The sequence below is a fragment of the Sitophilus oryzae genome, unplaced genomic scaffold (genome assembly GCF_002938485.1).
Source record: "Sitophilus oryzae breed Bouriz unplaced genomic scaffold, Soryzae_2.0 scaffold_682_pilon_pilon, whole genome shotgun sequence".
Taxonomy (NCBI): Eukaryota; Metazoa; Arthropoda; class Insecta; order Coleoptera; family Curculionidae; genus Sitophilus; species Sitophilus oryzae.
In genome coordinates, this window is record NW_022147287.1 from 733287 (window position 1) to 758072 (window position 24786).

Below are 24786 nucleotides of genomic sequence, written 5' to 3' on the forward strand. Positions count from 1 at the left end.
TCAAAAAAAGTTTACTAAGTTATGCGTTTACTCCCGATTTATTCTCAAGCCGAGTCTCTAAATAATAATACAACACCGTGCTGGCCACGATTCCATTGAACGAACCGTATTCTCAGTAGTGAATCGAGTTTCACGATTCATTTTTAATACTCGTTCAATCTTTGCCCACCTCTAGTCAAGATACAACCCAGGTTGCGGGGCCATAAATAAAGGAAGACATAAAGTTAGTAGTTAAATTGCCACAATAATTGCCACTTTTAGCACATACGGAAACAGTAGTCAGGCCTGTCTGGAAAAGAAAGTACTCCAAAAAATCCTATATGGGTATTTCGCCACTGCAAGAAAATCTACAAAATAAAATAATTATTTTTTGTAAACACTTCTGCTTTAAACCCTATACGTCTACAAAAACCGTTGACGTTCTGTTAAAATGACATTATATCAAGTTAAACTTCAAAATTAACAATTACTACCTTATAAGAATTATTTAATAAGGTAAAACCAAAAAGCCTCAAACTTTCTGTATGATTATTTTTAATTTTTACGTATGTTATGTTTATTTATGTTATGTTCTTTAAAATCAAAGAGGCGATTGCCATACATTACTAACATCTACAGATGCCTGAGCAATATATTTATTTTTATTAGACTGTATTACAAAAACTTTGAATAAGAAGACTAAGGAAGGAGCATATCAAAAATCTTAGGTCCACCGCGATGGGCCTCAAATATGGCCGACTTAAATTCCGGTTTATCAGTGCCGTTCTAATTTTATTTAAAAAATGTAAAACTATGATGTAGGGTAGATTCAATAATATGTTGTTTTATTTGACGTTGTGAATAAATGTTGGTAGTTATTAAAATTGTTACAAAAATATATAATTCTAATAAAAATAGATAAGTTATAATAATTATTTATTAGGTAGGTAAATCTGGTAAATCAAATTGACGTATCTAAATTCTTTGACATCTAATCTTTGACAAGTAGTAAATAAAAGCAAAAATGCAAGAAAAAATATATAATTAGTTAATTTAAGTGAATTTCATAAATGATCGGTTTACTACACGTATGTATATTATATAGTCACTTACTAGCGAAAAGTTGTTCCATTATTTCACTCAATTTTTGCCGAGATCTACCGCACGCTACACAACCAACTATTTTAGAGTCTTTTTCGATAAATCGCGATAGTGTCAATTTCCATCTAGATTTACTACCTTTATACAACTATCAGTAGTAGAATAAATAATAAATAACATAAATTAAGCTCCGTAAAGACTGACAAATCCATGAAATTTCAAATCAAATTCAAATGTGTCAAATGAATCGTCAAACAGAACTGTCAAGGATCCCCACCCTAGAGTGCTTTTTCCGCCCACCATGCATGAATACATGGATAGCATTATGCTCCTTCCTTAGTCTTCTTATTCAAAGTAAAAAAGCCTCTTTTATTTTTCTTTTAGAGGCTATCGCTTCTTTCATTATAATTTTGGCGTTATTAAAATGTATTCTGTGCCCTGTGCCCCATGAATGCTGACAAATCTTAAATTTTTGAAAATCTCCCTTTCTTAAATAATCTTTATGTTCTTTAATTCGAACATTTAAAGGTGTTTCACCAATGTAAAATTTATCGCATTCACATGGTATTTGGTATATTACTTTTTTTCTTTGTTGTTCTGTATTCATTGGTTTAGTATGCGATAAAATGGATCTAAGTGTATTTTGTGTTTTGAAAGACGTTCGTATATTATATTTATTTCCTTTCCTTCTTATTTTTTCCGAAACGCCTCGTATGTATGGAATTGTAAGTTGTATATATTGTGTATTGTTATCATTGTGTCTATGATTTGGAGATTGTATTTCGTTTAATGTTTTGTCAATAAACTATAGTGGATAGTCGTTTTTATTAATATATTTTTTATATGGTTTATATCTCAGTTTAGTGAAATAAGAAGTGGTTTACAAAAAATAACTATTTTATTTTATAAATTTTCTTGCAGTGACGAAATACCCATATAGGATTTTTTGGAGAGATGAATCCGCCACATAGGTATAGACATTTTTTAAAGAAAGTACGATCTCACCTGTAACAATAACAACGGCCGCCAAGACGATGCCCAAGAAGAGGTTATCGTCCGCCGGCTCCTCCACGGTGCTGGCCTGTATCCCGTAGGCTATGAAACAGAGGATGGCGCCGATCCACAGCAACAAGGCGAAACCCCCGAAGAGGTTCTTGCAGAACTTCACCCATTCCGGCGTCGTCTTTGGTGGGGTGAGTGCATTGGGCCCGTCCCTTTCCAGGTTCTCCTTCGCTTTTGCGTGACTGAGACCCTAAAACGAGAATCACCTTTCGTTAGTTTATGTTTTATTAATGTTTTGACTATGCCTATGGTGTAGGTGATGGCATTATACTAATTAATTACGAAAAAAAACGTATTAAAATGTTAACAAAAGGTACAAAACTAGTATAGACGTATAGCACACATCAAGTTCATATAATATTAGAAAAATAATTATCGAATTCAACAAGAAAACCTAAGAAAACCCTAAAAAGATGGAGCGGACTGTTTATTTACCTATAAAACGTAACTCCTGGCTCTTTCTTGTCACTGCTGCTTTTACATTTGAAAGCTGAACAACTAATCAGCATTGTAATAAAGTTTATACAAAGTTCACTACACACAACCTATTAAAAATTGCTAAAATTGTTGTTGGTGACCAGCTGATGACTCATTGTTTGCCACCAAAAAAAAAAGGCATCTGAGGTCACAAATTTTGCTGCAGCCCGTATAGGGGCGTTACATGTCCTTATATTCTTTAGTCATTGACTTAAACTAATTTTTCAAGATGCGCCGATATGCATTATTATTTAAGAGATCCTCGTCTTAAAATTCCTTGATTGAATACCATTAAGAAATAAACAATTCAAGAGAAAAACGTAAGTTTTTACAAAAACTACGCCACACTATTATTTGTTTCTGGCTAAATTTAGCGATACATTTTCATCGATCAATACATTGTACTAAGAGATTACAAAACACTATAATGTGATCATAAATAATGATAAAGGGCCATAAGTTATTGATTATAGTAAAAATATAATTGCTCGAATTAAGTATATGTCCTCGATTGTTTAATATAGATAGTAAGGATTACGAGCATTACGAGTATTATCATGCTAATTTGTTACAAAAATAGTGGGTATCTAAAATAAGACACCCATTAAGTTCAAAAATAAATCCATTGAGCAAGTTAAGTTTATATCTTAATTACTTGACCTCTAATACTATAATTTTTGTAATAATGAATACATCTGGATATTATCGCCATTATAGGCGTGACCAGAGAACAGAAAACTAAATGATAAAAAATTATGAATAAAAAATGTCTAGAATGAAAAACAGAAACGCGTTTTCATGTAACTGGTTTCGGCTATTCTAAAGTTGAAAAACTGAAAATTATGCATTTCCGCAGAAAAATTTTCGTGACTTATTTCTATTTGGAAATGTTTCCAAATACGAAACAAACAGATATTTCTTACATAAACGGTCTTCCGTTTTAGCCAACAGACAATACTGACAGGTACAGCGTTGTGTGTGGACGGGGCTTTAGACAGAAAAATGACAACAATGAAATAGTTATTTATGATATAAGTGCTAAAAGTGGTATTTTATTTTGTGAGAAGGGAAGCTTGGAACACGACGCCGAAGGCCCATCCCTTAGAACAAAACAGGGGCGGGAAAGTGAAATAGCAAAAGCGGTTCCACCGTTTCCACGGAAATCTCAAATAAAATAGTTCCAACCCTAGCCACTAGGTGGTAGTGCAATTAATTTTTAGGTTAAGAAGTTCTCTTGCCAGATGGCGTTAAATCAGAATTTTTTTGTAGTTTCCATAGTTTCCAACGGCCATAGTCATATTATTGTCAAATTCTCAAAAAATATTGTCGTTGTCATAGCGCCAATCATAATATCATATATTAAAATGATTATCAAAACGTTTTTCAAACTATAATTTGTTATATGTGTTTTAATTAGACAATTCCTTTTGTTTGTGGCCCTAAAAATATAATGTAAGTCTTTTATTTTTGCCATCATTTAAGTACCTATTTATATTTACTCCATTTACAAAACTTTGTGCGTATTACGTTGGTCTTGTTTTATTATAATAAACGATGTTTAAATATTTGACTTATAAATAAAAACTTTAAATAATAAATAATATTTTATTAATAATTGTATAAATTATACTGTTAAATATATTTTTTACACATCACAACGATACTTGTTATTAGTATTGTTGAATTTGTGTAAAAAATAAGATTTAATAATCAAATTTAATTATTTTAGAGCAAAATTCAATAAATAAGCTCATTTAAAAAGCTGTTTTTAAAAACTGTAGGACCATTTTTCAGTATGGCAGAATCCATTCTTTTTCTAGCTAGGTATATTCTTTGAAACAAAATAAAATCACTTTTAGCACACACATCATCCACTATTTTTTCTACAAACAAGTTTATGCTCGTATATATGAAGGTATTATTACTTTTTACGTTAATGGCGTTAATGAATAATTCATATTAGCTTACTTCGGGTTTCTCTTATTACCGATTCTGAACCGTCCTAGAACTGTGATGCGTATGCGCAGAAGGAAATATGAAGACAATATTCCATTTGCGCATGCGCTGCAGAGTTCTAGGACGGTTCAGAATCGATAATAACAAGAACCCAAACAAAGCTAATATGTCATTCTGAAATCAAATTAATTATGATGTTTATGGTTGCTAGCGTAACTGAAAGATTCCAAACCATAGTTCCAAACATTCGATCCATTCGATCATTTGTTGTCAATTAATGTCAAATTTGTGCCTCAACATGCCTCAGCTCTTGTAAAATGATGGAAAGTGATCAAGAAACTGAGTGTTTCCCAGCAGAAATTGAAGAAGCGGCTAACAGAATTACTTTTGATTTATTACCCAGCAATTCCAAGGATCAGAACGAGTTTTCATATAATCGGTTTTTGAGATGGTGTGACCTAAAAAATGTTAATGGCACTGGCAAGTTCAGTGAAGCAAGTACTTTTGGCATACTTCGAAGAAAAGTCCAAAAGATGGAAATCGTCAACGCTTTGGTCAAATTATTCCATGGTCAAGGCGATGATAAAGATTAACAATCAGGACATAAGCAAATATTACAGGCTTATTGCTTTTTTGAAGCAAGAAAAGGTGAGGGATATCGTCCAAAGAAGTCGAAAATATTGACCAGAGAACAGATCGGCAAATTTCTTGCAGAGGCGTCGGATGAAATATACCTTATGAAAAAAGTTGCCGTAACTTTCGGCATATTTGGAGCGTGCCGTCGTGAAGAACTATATAACTTGACATTAAATAATATCGAGGATGTAGGAACTTCATTAATCGTGCATATTCCAGATACAAAAACTAATGTGGAACACACATTTGTTATTACCGGTAAATTATATTTGAATTATAACAAATAGTACATAGCTCTCTCCGTCCAGCAACCATCAACCATTCAAGAATATTTACAAAATATATTAAGAATAAATGTGCCACGACTCCAGTTGGAATCAACACATTTGGTAAGATGCCTGCCAATATTGCTAAATTTTTAAATTTGCCCGATTCTCATCTTTATACTGGACATTGCTTCCGAAGATCCTCGGCTAGTTTGCTGGCAGATTCTGAAGCTAATTTTAATACAATTAAGCGACACGGTGGATGGAAGTCCAGTACCGTAGCGAAGGGTGATATAGAAGACTCTTTACAAAATAAACATTGCTTATAATCTTGGTACAAGATTCACGTCAGAGATACCTTTACTTGTGCTACAGCTATAAATGAAATTGGCCATGGATAATAAAATTACAATTGGAATAACTTATTCCAATTGTAATTTCATTAATTGTACAGGGTGTCCCATTTTGGTTGAAATCATACGGTATCTCCGTTATTAGTGAAGATAGAATGGTGCGGTTTGCACAAACCTGTCTCACTTTTTTGTCAAACGGAAGATGCCGTAAACAAAATTTTCATAGCCCTCTTCGTTTCCGAGCTACAGGGTCTTTTTGAAAGTTTTGCAATTTGGGACACCTCCTGTATCTCTGTTATTGTTAAAGCTATCGAGAAGGTGAAAATTGTTTATGGTAGAACTTTTTACGTAGAATACAGTGGCGTAGTCTGTTTTTCTACAAAAAAAATATTTTTCAAAATATGAACTAAAGTTATGTTTTTTTAAATGGAACACCCTGTATATTTATAAATCATATGATCTGTCTTGCCATAAGCTTCTCAAAAATATATATCACTCTATATTTATTTTCACTATTTCCTGCAATATTTAAAAGTTTTTATTAAAACATCATATTTATTAGTAGGCCATGATTGATAATAAAAGAAACTAAAGAATTATTAAAAGTATACTGCTATCTGTCTCTTGTTTTATTTTGGGAGCCGCTAATAAATTCTTTATATATTAGGGAAACTTAACTCTCTACCGCTATTTGTAAATCTTGGAATACGTGTATACATAAGAATAATCTATCGTATCGGAAATTTTAGATATTCCTTTAGCTAATTTACGTGAAATATACTTTCAGCAAGATGGGGAACATTCCCCCTCATAACTATGGAAATATTAGAATACTGTTAAATTATTATTTTTCAAATCAACGAATTGGAATCAATGAACGCATATTAATAGCCTCCTCGATTCCCGGATTTCGCCGTTCTCGATTTCTGATTTTGGGAATTTTTGAAATACGAAATATATCGTAGGCACTACAACAATGTCGAACACCTGAAAAATGCTTTAATAATTCAAGATTTAGATATTTGCAAACCCATCCCGTTATAAAAAAAAAAAATATATTCACAGTTTCAGTGGTAACAGTTATTTAGTAAAAAGTAAAATATATCAATCCCAAATAAATTTTAATATGTGTATAACTATTTTAGTAAATACCATTTTGATTTTTTGTTATTTATCACGGCCTACTAATCAGAAAATTATATATTTTAAATATTGCAGTAAATAGTGAAAATAAATATAGAGTGATATATATTTTAGAGAAGCTCATAGCAAGACAGATCATATGATTTATAAATATACAGGATGTTCCGTTTAAAAAAACATAACATTAGTTCATATTTTCAAAAATATTTTTTTGGTAGAAAAACAGACTACGCCACTGTATTCTACGTAAAAAGTTCTACAATAAGCAGTTTTCGCCTTCTCGATACCTTTAACAATAACAGAGATACAGGGGGTGTCCCAAATTGCAAAATTTTCGAAAAGACCCTGTAGCTCAGAAATGAAGAGGGCTATGAAAATTTTGTTTACAGCATCTTCCGTTTGACGAAAAAGTGGGACAGGTTTGTGCAAACCGCACCCTTCTATCTTCACTAATAACGGAGATACCCTATGATTTCAACCAAAATGGGACACACTGTACATTTAATTTGAGTAAATAATTATTTTACGTTGACTTGATTTTTTTTTCAATTATCGCTTCAGTGTTAAAAGTAAATCTCGTGATTTACTTTTAGCACCAGTGCTAAAAGTAAATGACTTTTACCATCAGTGATATAATGTCACATTTTAGGCACTGACAGCGTGCGTTAAAAATTACATTTTTACTGACGTTTGTAGAAAAAAATATTTTTACTTACATTTTCTGGGTGAGTTTGAAATCTCTGATAAAGCTCTTCTGGTGTGATCTTATGATAATCGATATCTAATTCTTGTTTTAGGTCGTCTAAATCTCCCGCTTTCCTTTGTTTCTTCGTTACTTTTCTCCGTGCCTAGAACGAAACATACTTTTAGATATAATAAAAAATAAACTTTCCCAACCACTTTGATTCAATTAAAACAAATAACCACAATATCAAAGAAGATTTTTTTTTATATAAAGTTTGTTTATAAATCAGAACTGTATATCTAAATACAAATATTGCATAAGCTTTAATCAAACATAAATCAAGAAATATGCATTACGTATTTTTCCATATGGTTTATTTGTATTTGGTTTGTCAATAAAATTATTATATTTTAAGCCAATTCAAATCACCGTCTAAAAGGGTAAAAATATACAGGGGGAGATCAAAAAATTATTTTTTAATTTAATTTTTTTTTTAATTTAATAGTTTTTTGTAATTATTTTAAATATTCTATTGACGATTTCATTTAAATTTGTCAGTATTATTTCTCCTAATTATGGCCTAAATTTAGACATAATTAAATTAAAATTAATAACTTCAGTGGCGTTCCAGGGACTTATCGAAAATAATCGGAAAAAAATGTACGCCCCTGACTTTTCTTGCAATTTTTATATATCTTTTAAATTAAGCAACTAGAAATATAACTTATTTTTCATTTGTACCATATGCCTATCTAAAACTGTTTTCATTGATTTTCAGTGCTATATCAAGTTTAAAAAAAAATTGGAGCCTGGAGGCACGTATAAGCCGCCCATACTAAAATATGTTAATATCTCAAAATCTGCTACTTTGACTGATTTTGATGTTATTACAAATTTTGTTGTAAATATTATTCCTAATCTTAATTTGAAAACCGCGTTTCGCTAGCTAATGTAATTTTGACCTAAATAATTGAGATATTCCGTGTTAATTTGGTTAACATCGGTTTAGCGGTTTTTGAGTTATCGTGTTACATACGGACTGACTGACAGACAGACGGACAGACTGACAGACAGACAGATAGACACCACGAAAATATTTTGTATTTAGGTCATCCATGACCCAAATACCTCATTTTGAGTGAAATTAAAAAACATTTTTTTTTCGATCTTAATAGCCTACCATACCTAGTGGTATGGTCGGTTAATAATCAACAGATATATCAAATTTGTAGAATAATAATAAAATTATATAAATAACAATCAATTTTTCCTACTAATAACACCGGAAAAACCAATTAGTCAACAATTGAACTCGATAAAATATCAATTACTGTTATTTTCTTTAAATCGTTTTATCAATGAGCTTTTAAATTGAACTGCGGAAAATTCCTTGTTGCATTTTATCGTTTACTCGGCAAGCACAGTTTCTTATCTTTCCATAACCGCTGTGTACCGCTAAAATACTTAACCGATATCGATAATGACTATAACACTTTAGATACTTAAGAAAATATTCACATCCTCAAGAGCATTAAACATTTTTATATTACATACTAATTGAATGTTTGATATAGTAAATTCTGGCAAACTTTAAAACTCATAACTTTTGTCCCAATCACAACTGACCATACAACAAAAAATGTTTGCTTGAGTATTTATGATACCGGGATGTACGGGGGTTGGTTTTTATACAGGGTGAGTTTCCTACGATGTTCTCTATGGGCATCTCGGAAACTACTGGAGATAGAGAGTCTGTTAAATGGGGAAAGAATTGCAGTTTTGTGGGGTCATAAATATGCGCCTTTATTTTTGAAAAAGTTCATGGCCTACTAGATATTTCGAGAAAAACAAATTTCGGCTATTTTAAAAATTGTCCCTGATTCCATTATAATCTATTTTAGACAAAACGTTTTCAGATAAAAGTTGTAGATAATCACATCCTTAATGAGATTTGTGTTCTCCATTTATTTCTAAAGCCTGTAATTTTTGACATATGACACAAACATTGTTTTTTTTTAAATGGAAACCATAGTTGGCCGTGACTTTCTAAAAAGCGCCATTTTTTAAGCTTTTCAGAACTATAAGCTTTATGTTTTTTTTTTCGAAAAATTACTGAGTAAAACTGAAACCAATTCGCATTATTTCTAAACAATTTCACTTACTTAGACATGGAAACAAGTTCAACTGTCGGTGCTCTCAGAAATATCACATCCAAACTTTGTAAATTAAAATAAACAAAAATTGTAAATATGAATTTTTCAAATGAAGAAAAGCGTGTATGATTATTGGGTCAACTTTTCTTGGCCATACATTTTCGAGGATACGTTGACCGGTAGAACGTTACTTACGCTTTTTAGAACGGTTTTCAAGACATGTTAAATTTAGAGACTCGCACATCAATAGAGTGGTTCCAACATGACTTTCATTTATGACACTACCCCCATAATGATAGAAATGTTAAAAATTATATATTTATTAGTTAAAATTATATATTAATTTAGTTATTAATTATATATAAGTTATAAATCATAACAGAATAAGAAATAAGAATATTTACATTCCTCAACTTTATACCGAATCCACAGATTTACGCAAAAAACTAGAGGAAGACCGTGTTTGCCAACTAAGTGAAATTAGTCAAGAAAGATATTAATTAGCTATAACTCGTAATTTTTCGAAAAAAACATATTATAGCTTAGATCGCTGAAAAGCTTAAAAAATGGCGCTTTTTATGAAGTCATGGCCAACTATGGTTTCCATTTAAAAAAACATATGTTTGTGTCATATGTCAAAAATGACAAGCTTTAGAAAAAAACGAAGAACACAATCTCCTTAAGGATGTGATTATCTACAACTATTATCTTAAATTTTTTTGTCTAAAATAGATTATAACGGAATTAGAGACAATTTTTAAAATAGCCGAAAATTGTTTTTTTTTCGAAATATCTAGTAACCCATAAACTTTTTCAAAAACTTGATAGGCGCATATTTATGACCCCACAAAACTGCAATTCTTTCCCCATTTAACCGACTCTCTATCTCCAGTACTTTCCGAGATACCCATAGAAAACATCAAAGAAAACTCACCCTGTATATGGATTTTTTTTTCTGTGAACATAAAAAAATAACCCTACATAAAATATTATACAGAGTGATGTACTGTTTTATAAAAGTTCTCTGATCAGAACTGCCATTTCAAATGTCAACTTATTTTTTCTTTTTTAAAAGGTTGTGAAATGATACGGCGATTTCCGATAACAGTAGGTCACTCTGTATAGAACCAATTGAAATTATCCAAATCCCACCACCGATAACAGTAAAACCTTGTAATACCTTCGGTTGGCCATCGGCCGTTTTGTGATCATCGTAACTGCTGGGTACGGTTGCTACACGATACGAATCAGAGCGGCCATGCTGGAAAACAAGCAAAATGCAGCTAAAAAACTGTCACAAACACAATGAAATAAATCGCAAACAGAATCGACGATGCGATGAAATGCACTCTATTCAAAATGCGAACAAGCAAATTAAAATAATTTACAGCAAATTATGTTTTTATCCAATATTATACTGTATGATCGGATAAATCGACTTCACAGTAAATTTTGAAATGACAATTGCTGATAAGTTTTATTAGGTCGATTCCTATACAGGGTGGTCCGAATTGTTTTCGGGAAGTAATTCTGCAAACAAAAATAAGTAAAAAAGTTCGTATAAATCTTTGTCCTAAAATGCTTCGTTTCGGAGAGACAGGGTGTAGAAGTTTCATTTTTATTTCGATTTTTTCCAAATAATTTCTGAAATGACGTCAATATGTAGATGAAAATTGGTGTCTGGGAGTTTTTTGACATGAGAAATTTGATTTTGCTATTAATATGACTTCTATTTGTAGGGGGCGCCACCTACATGTGTTTTAACTGTTTTGAAGAGTAATAACTTTTCGTCCGTACCTGTATAAAACTACTGAGTGAAAAAATACACATTTCCGTGATTTTTTACGTAAAAAATGTCTTTTGATAAAAATCGCTATAACCAACCGTTCTCAAGATACTTAGAATAGAAATAATCAATATATGTCATTATTGACAAACATATTATGTAGTTGTGTGTTGAGTAAGTAGATAGTTATTTTACTGAAATGATAAATTTGGGAACTTTTTATTTTTTTTAAATTAATCATCATTTTTTCTTCGAAAAATGATGATAAAACAGTTTCTGTTGAATTTTTGACAGAAAAACATTTCAAATTTATGATTTCACTCTAATAACTATTTAAGCTTGATTTTCATGCATCCGTTGTCCGACGATACGTTGATACGATATTAATTTTATTGGTTGAATTTAAAGGCTTCTATTGGTTAACCGTTACTAACCAACCGAAGTCTTTAAATTCAACCAATAAAATTAATATCGTATCATCGTATCGTCGGATAACGGATGCATGAAAATCAAGCTTTAGTCGACATGTTATGTACGGGACGACATAATATATATGACGACAGGTATTGATAATTTCGATTCCAAATATCTCGAGAACCATTACTCGTAGCGATTTTTACCAAGAGACCTTAACTTTTTTACGTCGTAAATGTATATTTTTTACTCAGTAGTTTTACATAGGTACGGACGAAAAGTTATTAGGTACTCTTCAGACCAGTTAAAAATATGTAGGTGGCGCCCTCTACAAGTAGGAGTCATATTGACATCAAAATCAAATTTATCATGCCAAAAAACTCCCAGGCACCAATTTTCATCCAAATATTACTTCAGAAATTATATAGAAAAGATCGAAATATAAATGAAACTTCTACACCCTGTATCTCCGAAACTAAGCATTTTAGGACATACATTTATACGAACTTTTTTACTTATTCTTATCTGCAGAATATGCTGCCAAAGTTTCCCGAATACAGTTCGGACCACCCTGTATATCACTTACCGAAAAAATTACATAGAAACTTGCCAATAATTAATATAGAATATTTTAAATAACCTTGTGTATAGAAACTTTTATGTTTATATAGCCTGTATAACAAAAAGATCCCTGACAATGACAATTGTGTCTGTCTAATTAATTTAGAGACAAATTGTATTTAGTATTTTCTGTCATTTTTTTGTCATATATGTCGAAATTTTCCCTGAGCCGTTGGGCAGAATATAAAGTAGGTATCTGTTTAATGGTATACAGAGGTCGACCATGCAGAAATTATCAGTGATTTGTCATTTCAAAAGCCACATCACATTGCCATCTTTTTGTCGATCATACGGTATTATGTCTGGTACCCTGCAATTAGAATTAATTTGAATATAAAATTATAATACATCATTCAATCGCATATACCTATTATTTTTTCTTTAAATTTAATTTGCTTAGATCTTGAATAGAGCGTACGATGTATGAATAAATAAGGAATGTTCATTTACATCTATCTATGAATATTAGCATATACATACAGGGTGTCGCTGGCTGGGTTTGTATTGGTTTGGTTTGGTTAGGTATAGATACTGAAAATATTTACTGATGCAAACAATATTTCCAATCTAAAAACCGTAGTTAGAAACTACTAATGCAAGCAAGGACACCCTGTATAGTTACGAGGAAATAATGAAGATGTATAAATCAAAATGAAGGAAACAAGATAAATTTCATGATACCTAATTCAAACATAATAAATCAACAAAGAACAAACAAATAGACTAATGACACATTACTAGGAAAACTTAAACGATGAATGATTCTAAAAACATGCGTTTTTCATTAATAAATTTACTATTAAAAATATGACTATTTTTTCAAAATTTTACTCATGTATTTACACATAAACTTAGGATAGCAAATAAGAATAATAAAGTAAATAATTTAATACTTGCTTTGCTAATATTTAATAAAAAAATAATATAGAATTAAAGATAAAACCATTGTTTAAACAACACTATGAAAACTGTGTTTGTGTTTCACTTTGTTGTAATGAGATAAAATGTTTTTGTTGTTTCATCGTGATTTATACTATCATGCATTAAAAGACTTTATCATAATTCTTATATTAGAAATTTTCTTTTTTAAAACAGCCAGAGAACTTACAATAATACATTTTCTTATGCTAATAATTATGATAAAGTTATATGAAATTAAAATAAAATCAAAAACATCAAACAACAGAAATATATCGGAAGCAGTGCCAGACGAACTTAAACTTATGTTTTAAGAAAAAATAGCGACGTCCAATTAAGGAAAATGTGAAAAACCAATTAAGTTATGATGATATAAGTCATTATAAGAACACAGCAAAGTTTTGCATAAAAAATGTTTCTGAGAATCAGTTTTTGGTATGTTGGAGTTGGAATTAGCTGAGGCATGCAAATTGTTCTCCAGGTCATGTTTTATTTATGTTCATAAATATACACAATCTAAACAAAACACTGACCTACTACACATTACACATGATCTTCTATCAGCATTTGGTAAACTAAATATTGTTTAAAATTTATCTTTAGTTTGAATAGCATTAACCTTGTTATTTTTTTAATAACAATTAATCGCTTGACAAACCACTGACAAATTTATATAAAAATAAATTTGTAACAGAATATTTACAGACTATATTAAAAATACTATACTTATTTATACTGCTTATTGGTTTATATTTTTATAAATTTCTGCAACATTTAACTCTCAATTAAATTCAGAATCTTGATGTTTTTCGTGTAAATTCTCTTGTGAAGTATATGAGTTATGCACTTCCAAATTGTTTCGAAATGAATAGAATGCACTTGGATATGAGCCAAAATAACACTTTTAGTAGAAACATGAAACTGATGATAAACGAAGAAAGTAAAAATTAAAAACAAATTAAAAAATAATTTAGTTAAAAATTAAATACAAATTAAAAAATAATCATACAGAAAGTTTGAAGCTTTTTGATTTACCTTATTAAGTAATTGTTATCAGGTAGTAATTGTGAATGTTGAAGTTTAACTTTATATATGTCATTTTAACAGAACGTCAACGGTTTTTATAGATGTATCTGTTTGAAAAATTTGGAGATTTTAAAATTTTTTTTCCTTGTTCTTTGTGTTTTTTCGCTATATATATACTTCACGAAACTTTAATCGTTTTTTGTCTGTTAAGAGGTATAGAATTTTTTTAAGAAAAATATAATCTACCACAAATATTTCATTTTCAAGAAAGCTAATTATAGTAGTTTAACGATTTCCTTTAAACATATTTAAGTAATTATATCGAGAATATAAAAATAAAAATATCCAATACTGAAACCACAATATCCTCATTCATACAAACATAACCACAGTACTAAAAAATACATATGTACAGGGTGGGTCAAATTGGACGGTTTTAAAAGGAAACACCCTTTTCTATAGAAGATAGACGAAAACTAATATCGCTGTCTGGAGCTAAATTTTTATCAAAAACATGATGGTAAAAACCGCACATCGATATCCGTTACCGTTTCGGAGTTACGGGGTGTTTTTCAAAAATGTGCATTTTTAACAAATCGATGTAACTCTTTTGCTATGGAAAATGTTGTATTTTTATGAGAACTTTCCAAAGCACCTTTTTACGTAGAATTTAATGGTTTAAGTATATATTTTTTTTAAATAACCAATTTAAGAGTTATCAAAAGAAAAATTTATTTTTTATTTGGGACACTCTTGGGATACCCAAGATATTTGCATTCTAACTTGGTTTATTAGATATGCTATTTTATAAAAAAAACATACAAATACATTTAGGTAAGGGTTTGAAATGGACAAGACGTCATTAGTGATATTGTACTTCTGTAAAAAGCCTATGAAAAAATGAAGGATCTGCAACAATAATAACAATAAAGGTACATTCAGGCTGAGAGCGTCGAGCGTCGCGTCGCGTTTGCGTCGCGTCCGCCTGTAAAAATGGAATCAATTTACTTAACTTAAATTAGACCGTTCAGGCAGACAGCGTCGCGTTTGGCGTTGCGCTAGCGTCCGCTGAGCGTCGGGGTTCGAGTTCAATGGGGGGGACGCAAACATATGAGGATGAGGATAAGACCCAACGATGAGGCTCGAATTTAGCACACCCTGTACCTAACCATGCAAGCGACACTTAAAACGCTGTAAAATGAATCTGATTTCCATCCTTTGATACCTGATATTCTATAGATGTATTATTTGCCAAGGTCAAAATGCTTGTAAAATACTAAAGTTTCAATCATACGATCAATAGAATCAGCGCAATTATCACTTTATAGTCGGATTACCTATATAATTTAAGGTATTTATGAAAACAGCTATAAAAATATATACTTTCTTTATTATCGCTTGATAGTTCATTCGTTTTCACACATGTATACTACTATATAAAACTATATTAAGTTTGAAGGGATAATTAAAAGATAAGTTGAAACTGAACAATCGGGAAAAATGGAACAATATCTCATTGTTCTGGACACACAATGAGCTGGCAGTGAATGAGACAGCGGAAATTCTAGCAAGGCAGAAACAGCTGGAATTTTGGACCAGAGCCAGATTTGGAGATAAAAACTATTCGAAATAAAATGAAAATCCAGTAAAAAAAACTAAAATATAAAAGTGATTTTCTTTGGAAAAAGCCAATTGCATATATTGAAATAATTATATTTCAACATTGGACAATGTCAGTACAAGACGACGAGAGTCCATACTATAGACTTAAGAAGAGTCTATTAAGCTGTACTGTTCGGGTCGCTCTCAGGGGTCGGGTAAAACGGGTGTGTGGCCGAAGGAAATATACAGGGTGTTTCAAAACAAATGCGAAAAACTTCAGGAGGTGATTCCTTGTTCAAAATAAAGGGTAGTTTGCTTTATAAACGTTGGGTCAAAAGTCAACCATTAGGGAGATATCGCGGTACAAAGATGGCGGAAAAATAATGATTTTATTTTTTATCTTGAAAACGAAAAGAGATAGACTAATGAAATTTTACGGAAGCATTACTGTTATGAAAACACACTTTCTGGTAATTTTTTCACTTTTTTAAAATGAGTGGAAAGGGTTGAAATAAACTACCCCTATCATTCTTGTTAATGAAATTTAAAGAAAAATCTTATCAAACACATGCAAAAAAAATTAATTTTGATAGTTTAGTTTATTTAGAAACTTTTTTATCTCTTGTGTTTTTTTGATAAAACTCACCGATTTGAAATTAAAAAATAAAATGTAAAGCATTACATGTCAGGACAAAAAACATTTTTAGATAAAGAATCTAGTGGGAATCTAGTAGTCTATCTCTTTTCGTTTTCAAGATAAAAAATAAGAACATTATTTTTCCGCCATCTTTGTACCGCGATATCTCCCTAATGGTTGACTTTTGACCCAACGTTTATGAAGCAAACTACCCTTTATTTTGAACAAGGAATCACCCCCTAAAGTTTTTCGCATTTGTTTTGAAACACCCTGTATATTATATTTCAGAAATCTACCTAGGCTTAGCCCGATCCTGTCGTGTTAAGCCACACCCAAAATTCCACCACGTGCTTTGATTAAGGCTTGCTTAAGGTTTGCAGAGCTTCAGCATTTGCTATAAAATAGCGAGCAATTTGTTACAAAACCATATAAATTATATATAACTGTAATCACAAAACTTCAATCTATTTCCATATTGTAACGGAATTTTGGATTATGTCTTTATTTTTGAGAAAATTTAGTCCAAACATAAGGAATATTTTGTTGATGTTTGACCATCAAAATCTTAAAGGTAAAGAAGTTATCTAAAAATGTGCTACAATCTGATATAGTATAATCCTTTCTCTTTAATTTCCTTCTTCATCTGTGTAAAAATATCTAGCCAGTTTTACATAAAACGTTAAATGGCGAACGCTTATTTTGCTACTTTTTCGGACTAGTGAAATGGACTCTTAACGGATAAAAAGTACTAAAATTACAAATTTTAGTATTTTCACTTTCAGTTTATTAATTTTACTAATTTTCAGAGAATAGTTGGAGGGTTGGAACCTATGGTGTTACAAAAACAACCAGTATTAATAATAAAGTGTTTTTGGTAAATTGGTGTTTTATTTTGTGGCATGAAAGTCTCTGAATTGTATAGCATTGCCAGTTTTTTACACCAGATGGATTAATTTAAGAGATTTTTTAAAAACAATTTTTTTAACCGTAGAATATCTAACGTAAAGGGAAACTTATCCTCCTCCTAGGTGCCGTCTTGAGATTGGCGACCACTATGGCAAAATCTTCCCTATGTTGGGCTCGATGTATTAAAGTATTCCCGTTTGAAATATTTGTCCAATCTCGTATATTTCGAAGCCACGATTTCTTCTTCCTTCCTATGCCGCGCTTTCCCTCGATTTTACCTTGAAGTATTAGCTGAAGCTGTTCGTATTCTTCGTGTCTCATTATATGCCCGAGGTAAGCGGTTTTCCTTATTTTTGTTGTGTTGACTAAGTGGGTACGGGTGTTCATTCTGGTCAGTACTTCCACATTTGTTGTTCTAGTGGTCCAGCTTATACGTAGCATTCGCGTATAAATCCACATTTCGAATGCCTCCACCTTCCTGAGGTCCTCCTGTTTTAGGGTCCAAGTTTCGCACCCGTATATCAACAAAGGCCAAACGTAGCACTTGAGTGTTCTCAACCTTACCCCTATGGACAAACGCGGGTTGCAGAGTACGCTTCGCATCTTAACGAATCCTGCACGAGCGATTTCTATTCTCCCTTTTAATCCCTATAGAGTGGTCGAGCTGACTGTTTATTTCCCTACCCAGGTAACAGTACTTTTGTACATTATGTAAAGTGGTGTTATTAACAACAATGTCCAATTGAGGGTGATCTTGAGAGATCTGAGAAAACACCATAGTCTTGGTCTTAGATGCGTTTACCTCCAAACCCATTCTGGTACTGTGCTCTGTTAGGATGTTCATCAGAGTCTGTAGCTGTTCTTTAGACTGTCCGATCACTACGGTGTCATCTGCGTAACGGAGGTTGTTAATTACTATTCCATTTAGTTTAGCTACTTCAGCACGATCTTCCAACGATTGTTTGATTATGTACTCCGAGTACACATTAAATAACAATGGGGAGAGGAGGCAGCCTTGACGTACCCCTCTTTGGATATCTACGTAAGAGGTGTTTCCAGTTGATGTTCAGACGCATCCCTTATGGTTCCAGTATATATTACGAATTACAATGATGTCATGGTTATCTACTCCGATTTCCTGGAGGATGTCTATTAGTTTTTCATGTTGTATGCGGTCGAAAGCCTTCTTGTAGTCTACGAAGCAGACATAAAGATCCTTCTTTACCTCCAAGTGTCTTTCAGCTACTAAGGTTAGGCCCAGGATGGCCTCTCTTGTTCCTGTTCCTCTTCTGAAGCCATACTGCGATCGACTTAGGTAGTTGTCGCACTTGGAGCGTATCCGATTAAAAATGATCCTCATCATTATCTTAGCAGCATGGCTCATAAGTCAGCCAGTCCTGGGGTAGGATACCGCTTTCGTAGATGGCGTTCAGGGGAAACTTATAATCAAATAAAATTTGCAAATAACGGGTAGATTTCAGATACTCTAAAGATTCTTATTACATGAAAATTACTAATACAGTTATACATTTATTATAACCACTGACCTATAGTAACCAGTTATATTATTATAGTATACAGCGAAAAATAATCACCCTGTATATAACCACCTATATCAAAACTTGAATATCAATATAATATAACCACCTATATCAAAAGCACCACAAATAGGGACTACTATAATATACTTGTTTGATCTACATAAAATATTTATTATATTAAAATTTCGATGCAATATTTAAATTGGTTTTTGAGTTGTTAAAGATTTTAAGGGAATTTAGAATTTTACATTATATTCCACCTATTTCAAAGATTTCTGAAGATTATAACCAAAAATGCTCGTATATAATCGTTTAACTTATACTCAGACCAATTTAAATATCATATTGAGGAAAATATTCCTGATTCTTTTTCTGCCCGGGAAATCCCGAGACGAATTTTTTTCGTGTCTAAGCGAAAATCGATAAAAGATGAAAATGGGGTAAAATGACCCAGAAAGATATTTTTCCACGAAAAGCGTCTAACGCGCACTTGCTACAGATATGGATTTTTGCTAGACCTCTATAATATAGGTCTTGCGACCGGGTCTTAGAAGATTAGGTAATCTAGCATATATTCGATCTTCTGAATGATTTAGTTAATATTGTAGAATAATTAAGTAAAACAGCAGGAATAGGACAGTTAAAAAACATTTCAGTAAATAAATCCATAGATAAATAAAACAAGATGTACTGTAATATTATGTAAAGAGGGACGTCTTAAATTATAACAAAAAATTGTTGCCTTACATAACTTAAACCATATATAGGGCGCCCTAAAAATATAGTGTGTTTTACCAAAACCAATTTTTTTAAAGCCCATAACTTTACTTCATTGTTATCAAATTTTTTCGTTTTGAGTTTTTTTGGAGTGGAGGAACTTTGAGTTTTATTAGAAAAAATATTTTTAGTAGATTAATAATTTATTATATAGAGTGGTCAACAAAAATGAGCCTTTGAAAATTGTTCATTACTCAAACATTTTTGGTCCGATTTTATTATTTGTGGTAATTTTGGAAAGCCAATGCTTTGAAATATACAAATTTAATGTCAAAATTGATATTTCATAAAAATTGAAGATGACGAACAATTTTAAAAATTAGGTACTTTTAAGTTTGTATTTTAATAAACGCAGTTTTGGATAAAGTTAATGTTTTCTGGACAAAATAATGTTAAAAAATAATGGTTTAGCATGTTTTTCTTTTCGTTTTGAATATTTCAGCCAAGTGATAACCATATTAAATTACTGCATATTTGAAAATTATTTGAACGACTAGCATTATTTCTTAATGTCAGGGTAAATGTCAAATAAGGCGTGCGGGAAAGTATCACTTTACGCATTTGTTAGGAAAATAACTATAGTAAAGTGATAGAACACTAATTTCTCATTAAAAAGTCCTATTTGAGAATTATTTTTTTAATAGTTCTGCTTATAATAATAAAAACCGTAGATGTATCCTAATGGAGGGGGGTGCAATGATTTGGATATAATCTACTAATATACGATTTAGGATAGTACCTAATAATAATATCGGAATAACAATATATTTTTAAAGCCAGACTTGTAAAAACGACAAAATACATTTTTGTTTTCTAAAAATCAGTTTTTAAGAGAGGACTGATATTTGTTTTTGAAACTACCATATTCAGTTTTCCATTTTCCCAAAAAAATTTTAGCCCCATGTCCAACATTTAACATGGACTCGTTCCATTGTGCGACGTTCCGATCCACGATGGTTTTTGCAGTTCACAGTTCACAGCACAGCTTTTTAATGCCACTTTTTCACAATTATCACAGGTTTGAAATAAATAAAACTTAAATTAAAGTCACAAGATAGCAATAATTATTTTGAAAATGGACGCTTTAAACACTTTTCGGATTTTTTTCAATGAGAGCGTTTTAGATTTTAAAAGATTTTATAATTTTTGAAGATTTTTACTTTGACAAGAGATATGGACAAGAGAAAATTATTTCTGTTTTTGTTTGCGGTTGTTCTTAGCAGCCGCTATAGCAGCGCCAGATCGCCTACAACCAACGGTCGCGACCCAAAATTTTGACGGGCATTCCTATCTAAATTTATTTCCTTTATCTATGAATAAACCACAGGTCCGTCATTATGACGGACAGGTATGTCGCGATGTCCGTTCCCAAGATTTGTCCGTTTGTCCGTCAAACATTGTCCATTCAAATTTTGATTGAAATGTCCAATGTTACCTTAGAAAAAACTAACGAGTGGAAGCAAAATGATACTAAAATAAAAATAAATTTTCTTTTAAAGATATTTCCTACTTTAACATACAAAAAAGTATTGAATACTAAAATTTCTGTTTCCACATTTCATAAAATAGAGATTCTTTATCGATAACAAAACTTTAAAAAGTTCTAACAAATGTTCCACAAACATAAATCGACCTCCATACCACAGACTAAACTTCTCTAGACTTGACCTATATTTCCGCCAAACGTCAAGTGCCCGCCTAGTATCTCCTTTAGTTTATTTTCCAGCACCAGCCGGTATCACTATAATTAACACACACCTATTCTTTGAACAAAACTTGACGTCCAAACACTCGAAAACTTGTTACGAATTTTGATGATTAAAAATAGCGAAACAGAACTAAAAATATACTACAGACACATAACATTTATATTCTGCGCGTGTGGTTTGGTTACGTAGGTTAGTTATCAAGATTTCAGACATGGGATATACATAAATTAATTCGACGATGCAGGGAATCGTTTACAGCTTTTAGTCTAATGGAAAGTTGGTAATTTCTTTTCTTAAAAAAACCTTGGTAATTTCACCACTGTACCAGTATTCAATAAAAAAATTCTTAATGTTTCAGAGGGTATATCTCTCTCCACAGTCAGAGACAAACAAAATAACAAAATAAAGAAAAACTATTTGAAATGTCTAAATGTAGCTACTTCGTGGATATTTTATAGTTGTTTTAGCACAGACATTACATAAAACCAAACTTCATATTAACATATTTAGGTAACTCAATTTAGGTAAACTAAATAGTTAAAACAAAATATTGGTTATCAGCACACTAACATAGTTCAATACTGACGACATATTATTTATTATGACTGGATTAACTAGAATTGAATCAAGATTGTTATATTTTTATTAAAAGAAATGGAAATCTAAGAATGGATGTTTTGGCTGTGAAACGTTAACTAAATGACATAACTTCCTTAACAAAGGATCAAAATATATGTTTTAATAATATCGAGCAATGTAAGAAACCAAAAACTTCTTTATGGCAATTTATTCATAAAAGAGCTGCATATCATTTAATGCTTCTTCAACGTAATAAGGTCAGTTGATTTTAAGGTAAGAGAATATGAGTTTGAAACACCCTCAAAAGGAAAATTCTACGCCTCCAAATCCCAGTGAATTACATACCAAGTATGTAGAACTTTGAAAAACATCTCACTGTGGTATTGAGCAATACAAAGAGAAAACACTACCGTATCTACAAAGACAATATCATTACGCCAACGATACACTACTTTCTCCATTGCTCGACTATATCAGTGTTTGAAACGACATAAATCATGATATTGCTTTCGGAATATACACTATCACTATAAGAATTCATTGGTTTTCAATACATCGTTTACATCCCTTTAATGATAACATTATCAGCTATATTATAAGCTCATACCTCCCTCATGGCAGCACACCGAAAAAGTATCAAAAATTGTCTTGGCTATGAGACTCTAACTAAATGACATAACTACCTTAAAAAGAGATACATGCTGGAACCATAGAGTAATGTCGTGGTACAAAGAATACAAGGTATGATCGATAGCGGCTTCTATTTCGTTCAGTTCGCGCATACCACCTGTGACGTCACTAGGAAAATAATGAATAAATAAAAAATAAAGAAAGTTGACAGGAGATCTGCATTTTTTGTATTTTTTAGGGTTATGGTTAAGAATTGTTTATTTTTTCTGACTTTTTAGTTCGTTTAATTTAATAATTGCTAAAACCAGCAGTTCCAAAAATATATATTTAAAAATAAAAGACAAAAATCCAAAATATTATCTATTAACATGGATTTGGACGATATTATTCGGTATAAAATTGTTTATTAGGTTTTTAGTTTGCGATGTTTATGGGGAATGGCGACAGAGATGAGAATATCTATGGAAAAGTAACTACAAGAGGAATTGTTACATTAAATTTAAAAATGTTGGGAAGTTGATTGTTTCCCATCAAAAAGTAGAAAATGCCAATGCAGATGAATGTATTGTAATTGTAATAGAAGTAATTTCAAGGGTGAAATTTATTACAATTAGTGGAAGTAATTCCAAGGGTGAAGTTTATTATAATTAGTAACCTGTGCTTCTTTTTATATGTAGATGTCTCAGGTTTTGAGAATAAATCGGTTGAACGAAACCCAAAATCTAGAGAAAGTACTTGCATACCCAGAATATGCCCATCAAGGATTATAGCTCAAATTTCCTTTAATGGCAGGCAATTATTAAATACAAATTAACTTTTTAAGTGACTAAAATATTAAATAGTTTACAATATGGTATATCACTGTAAAAATATATTACTTTTAGGTACAATTAGGACCCGATACATTTCAAAAAGTAGAATATTATTTTATATTAAATGAGGTATTGTACCAACAATCAATTTATAAAATATATAAAATTTTTATAATACCGGAGATTAAAAAATAACAGAATAAATAGTTCTTTTTTTATACTACAAAAATAAACTATAGAATACAACAGTATTTAAAAAATTAAATAAAAAAGTTATGACCCGGCCGACATTCGAACTCCGGTCTCTCGCTTCCTAGCCTGACTCTTCACCCACTGCTCCAAAGTAACTTGCTTAGCTACAGTTCAATGACGGTATATAAACAAAAAAACAGGTTCATTACAATATCTTGACGATCTGAATTGGCGCGCGGAGACCTGTCACGTAGCGACCAACCTGCGCAATATCATACCTTGTTTTCTTTGTACCATGGACTAATGTAGTTCTAAGTTTTTAGTTTTTTAATATCATAACTATCTATAACGTTAAGAGATTATACTTGCATATCACGTAATGCTTCTTTAATGTGATAAGGTCAATCAGTTTTTAAGACAAGAGAAGTCAATCTAAATGTCTATCTAATATATCAGTTCATAACTGTAGGTATTTAATACTAACAGATTCAAAGCAATATGTTGATAACCACACACAGATGACAGAACCACCATACAAAAAGACATAAAGATTTGATTCTGAGTAATACTGAGTAAATACAATTGATTTTGTTAGTGTTAGGTTGTAAATTGACTTTAAGATAAAAAATGAATGGACCTGTTACAGACTACTACTTCTCACAGTAATGGAGTTTGGTACTTATAAACTTCAGAAATGCACTACAAGATACAGGTATTTCACAATTCCTCCCTAGATCGATCGTCGCCATTCAAAAAAAAAAGAGGAACTTCAATATCCTACTGGCCTACTAGCGGTAACATTGACAGTAGCACTAGAGCGTCAGT

General features: G+C 31.4%; 1 protein-coding gene across 7 annotated transcripts in view; it reads right to left on the reverse strand.

Annotated features, from left to right (window-relative positions):
- Window positions 1–24786, reverse strand: part of LOC115888078 (sodium/potassium-transporting ATPase subunit alpha) — a 173980-nt gene that overhangs the window by 39399 nt on the left and 109795 nt on the right. For 5 of the 7 annotated variants that reach the window (XM_030907648.1, XM_030907647.1, XM_030907650.1 and 2 more), the window contains exons 2-4: window positions 10992–11072; window positions 7690–7821; window positions 2086–2332 (exon numbers count right to left, since the gene is read on the reverse strand). In XM_030907648.1, the coding sequence (XP_030763508.1) occupies window positions 2086–2332; window positions 7690–7821; window positions 10992–11072 (460 nt within the window). The remainder of the gene's footprint in view (window positions 1–2085; window positions 2333–7689; window positions 7822–10991; window positions 11073–24786) is intronic. The other 2 variants (XM_030907652.1, XM_030907653.1) reach the window with 1 other exon arrangement.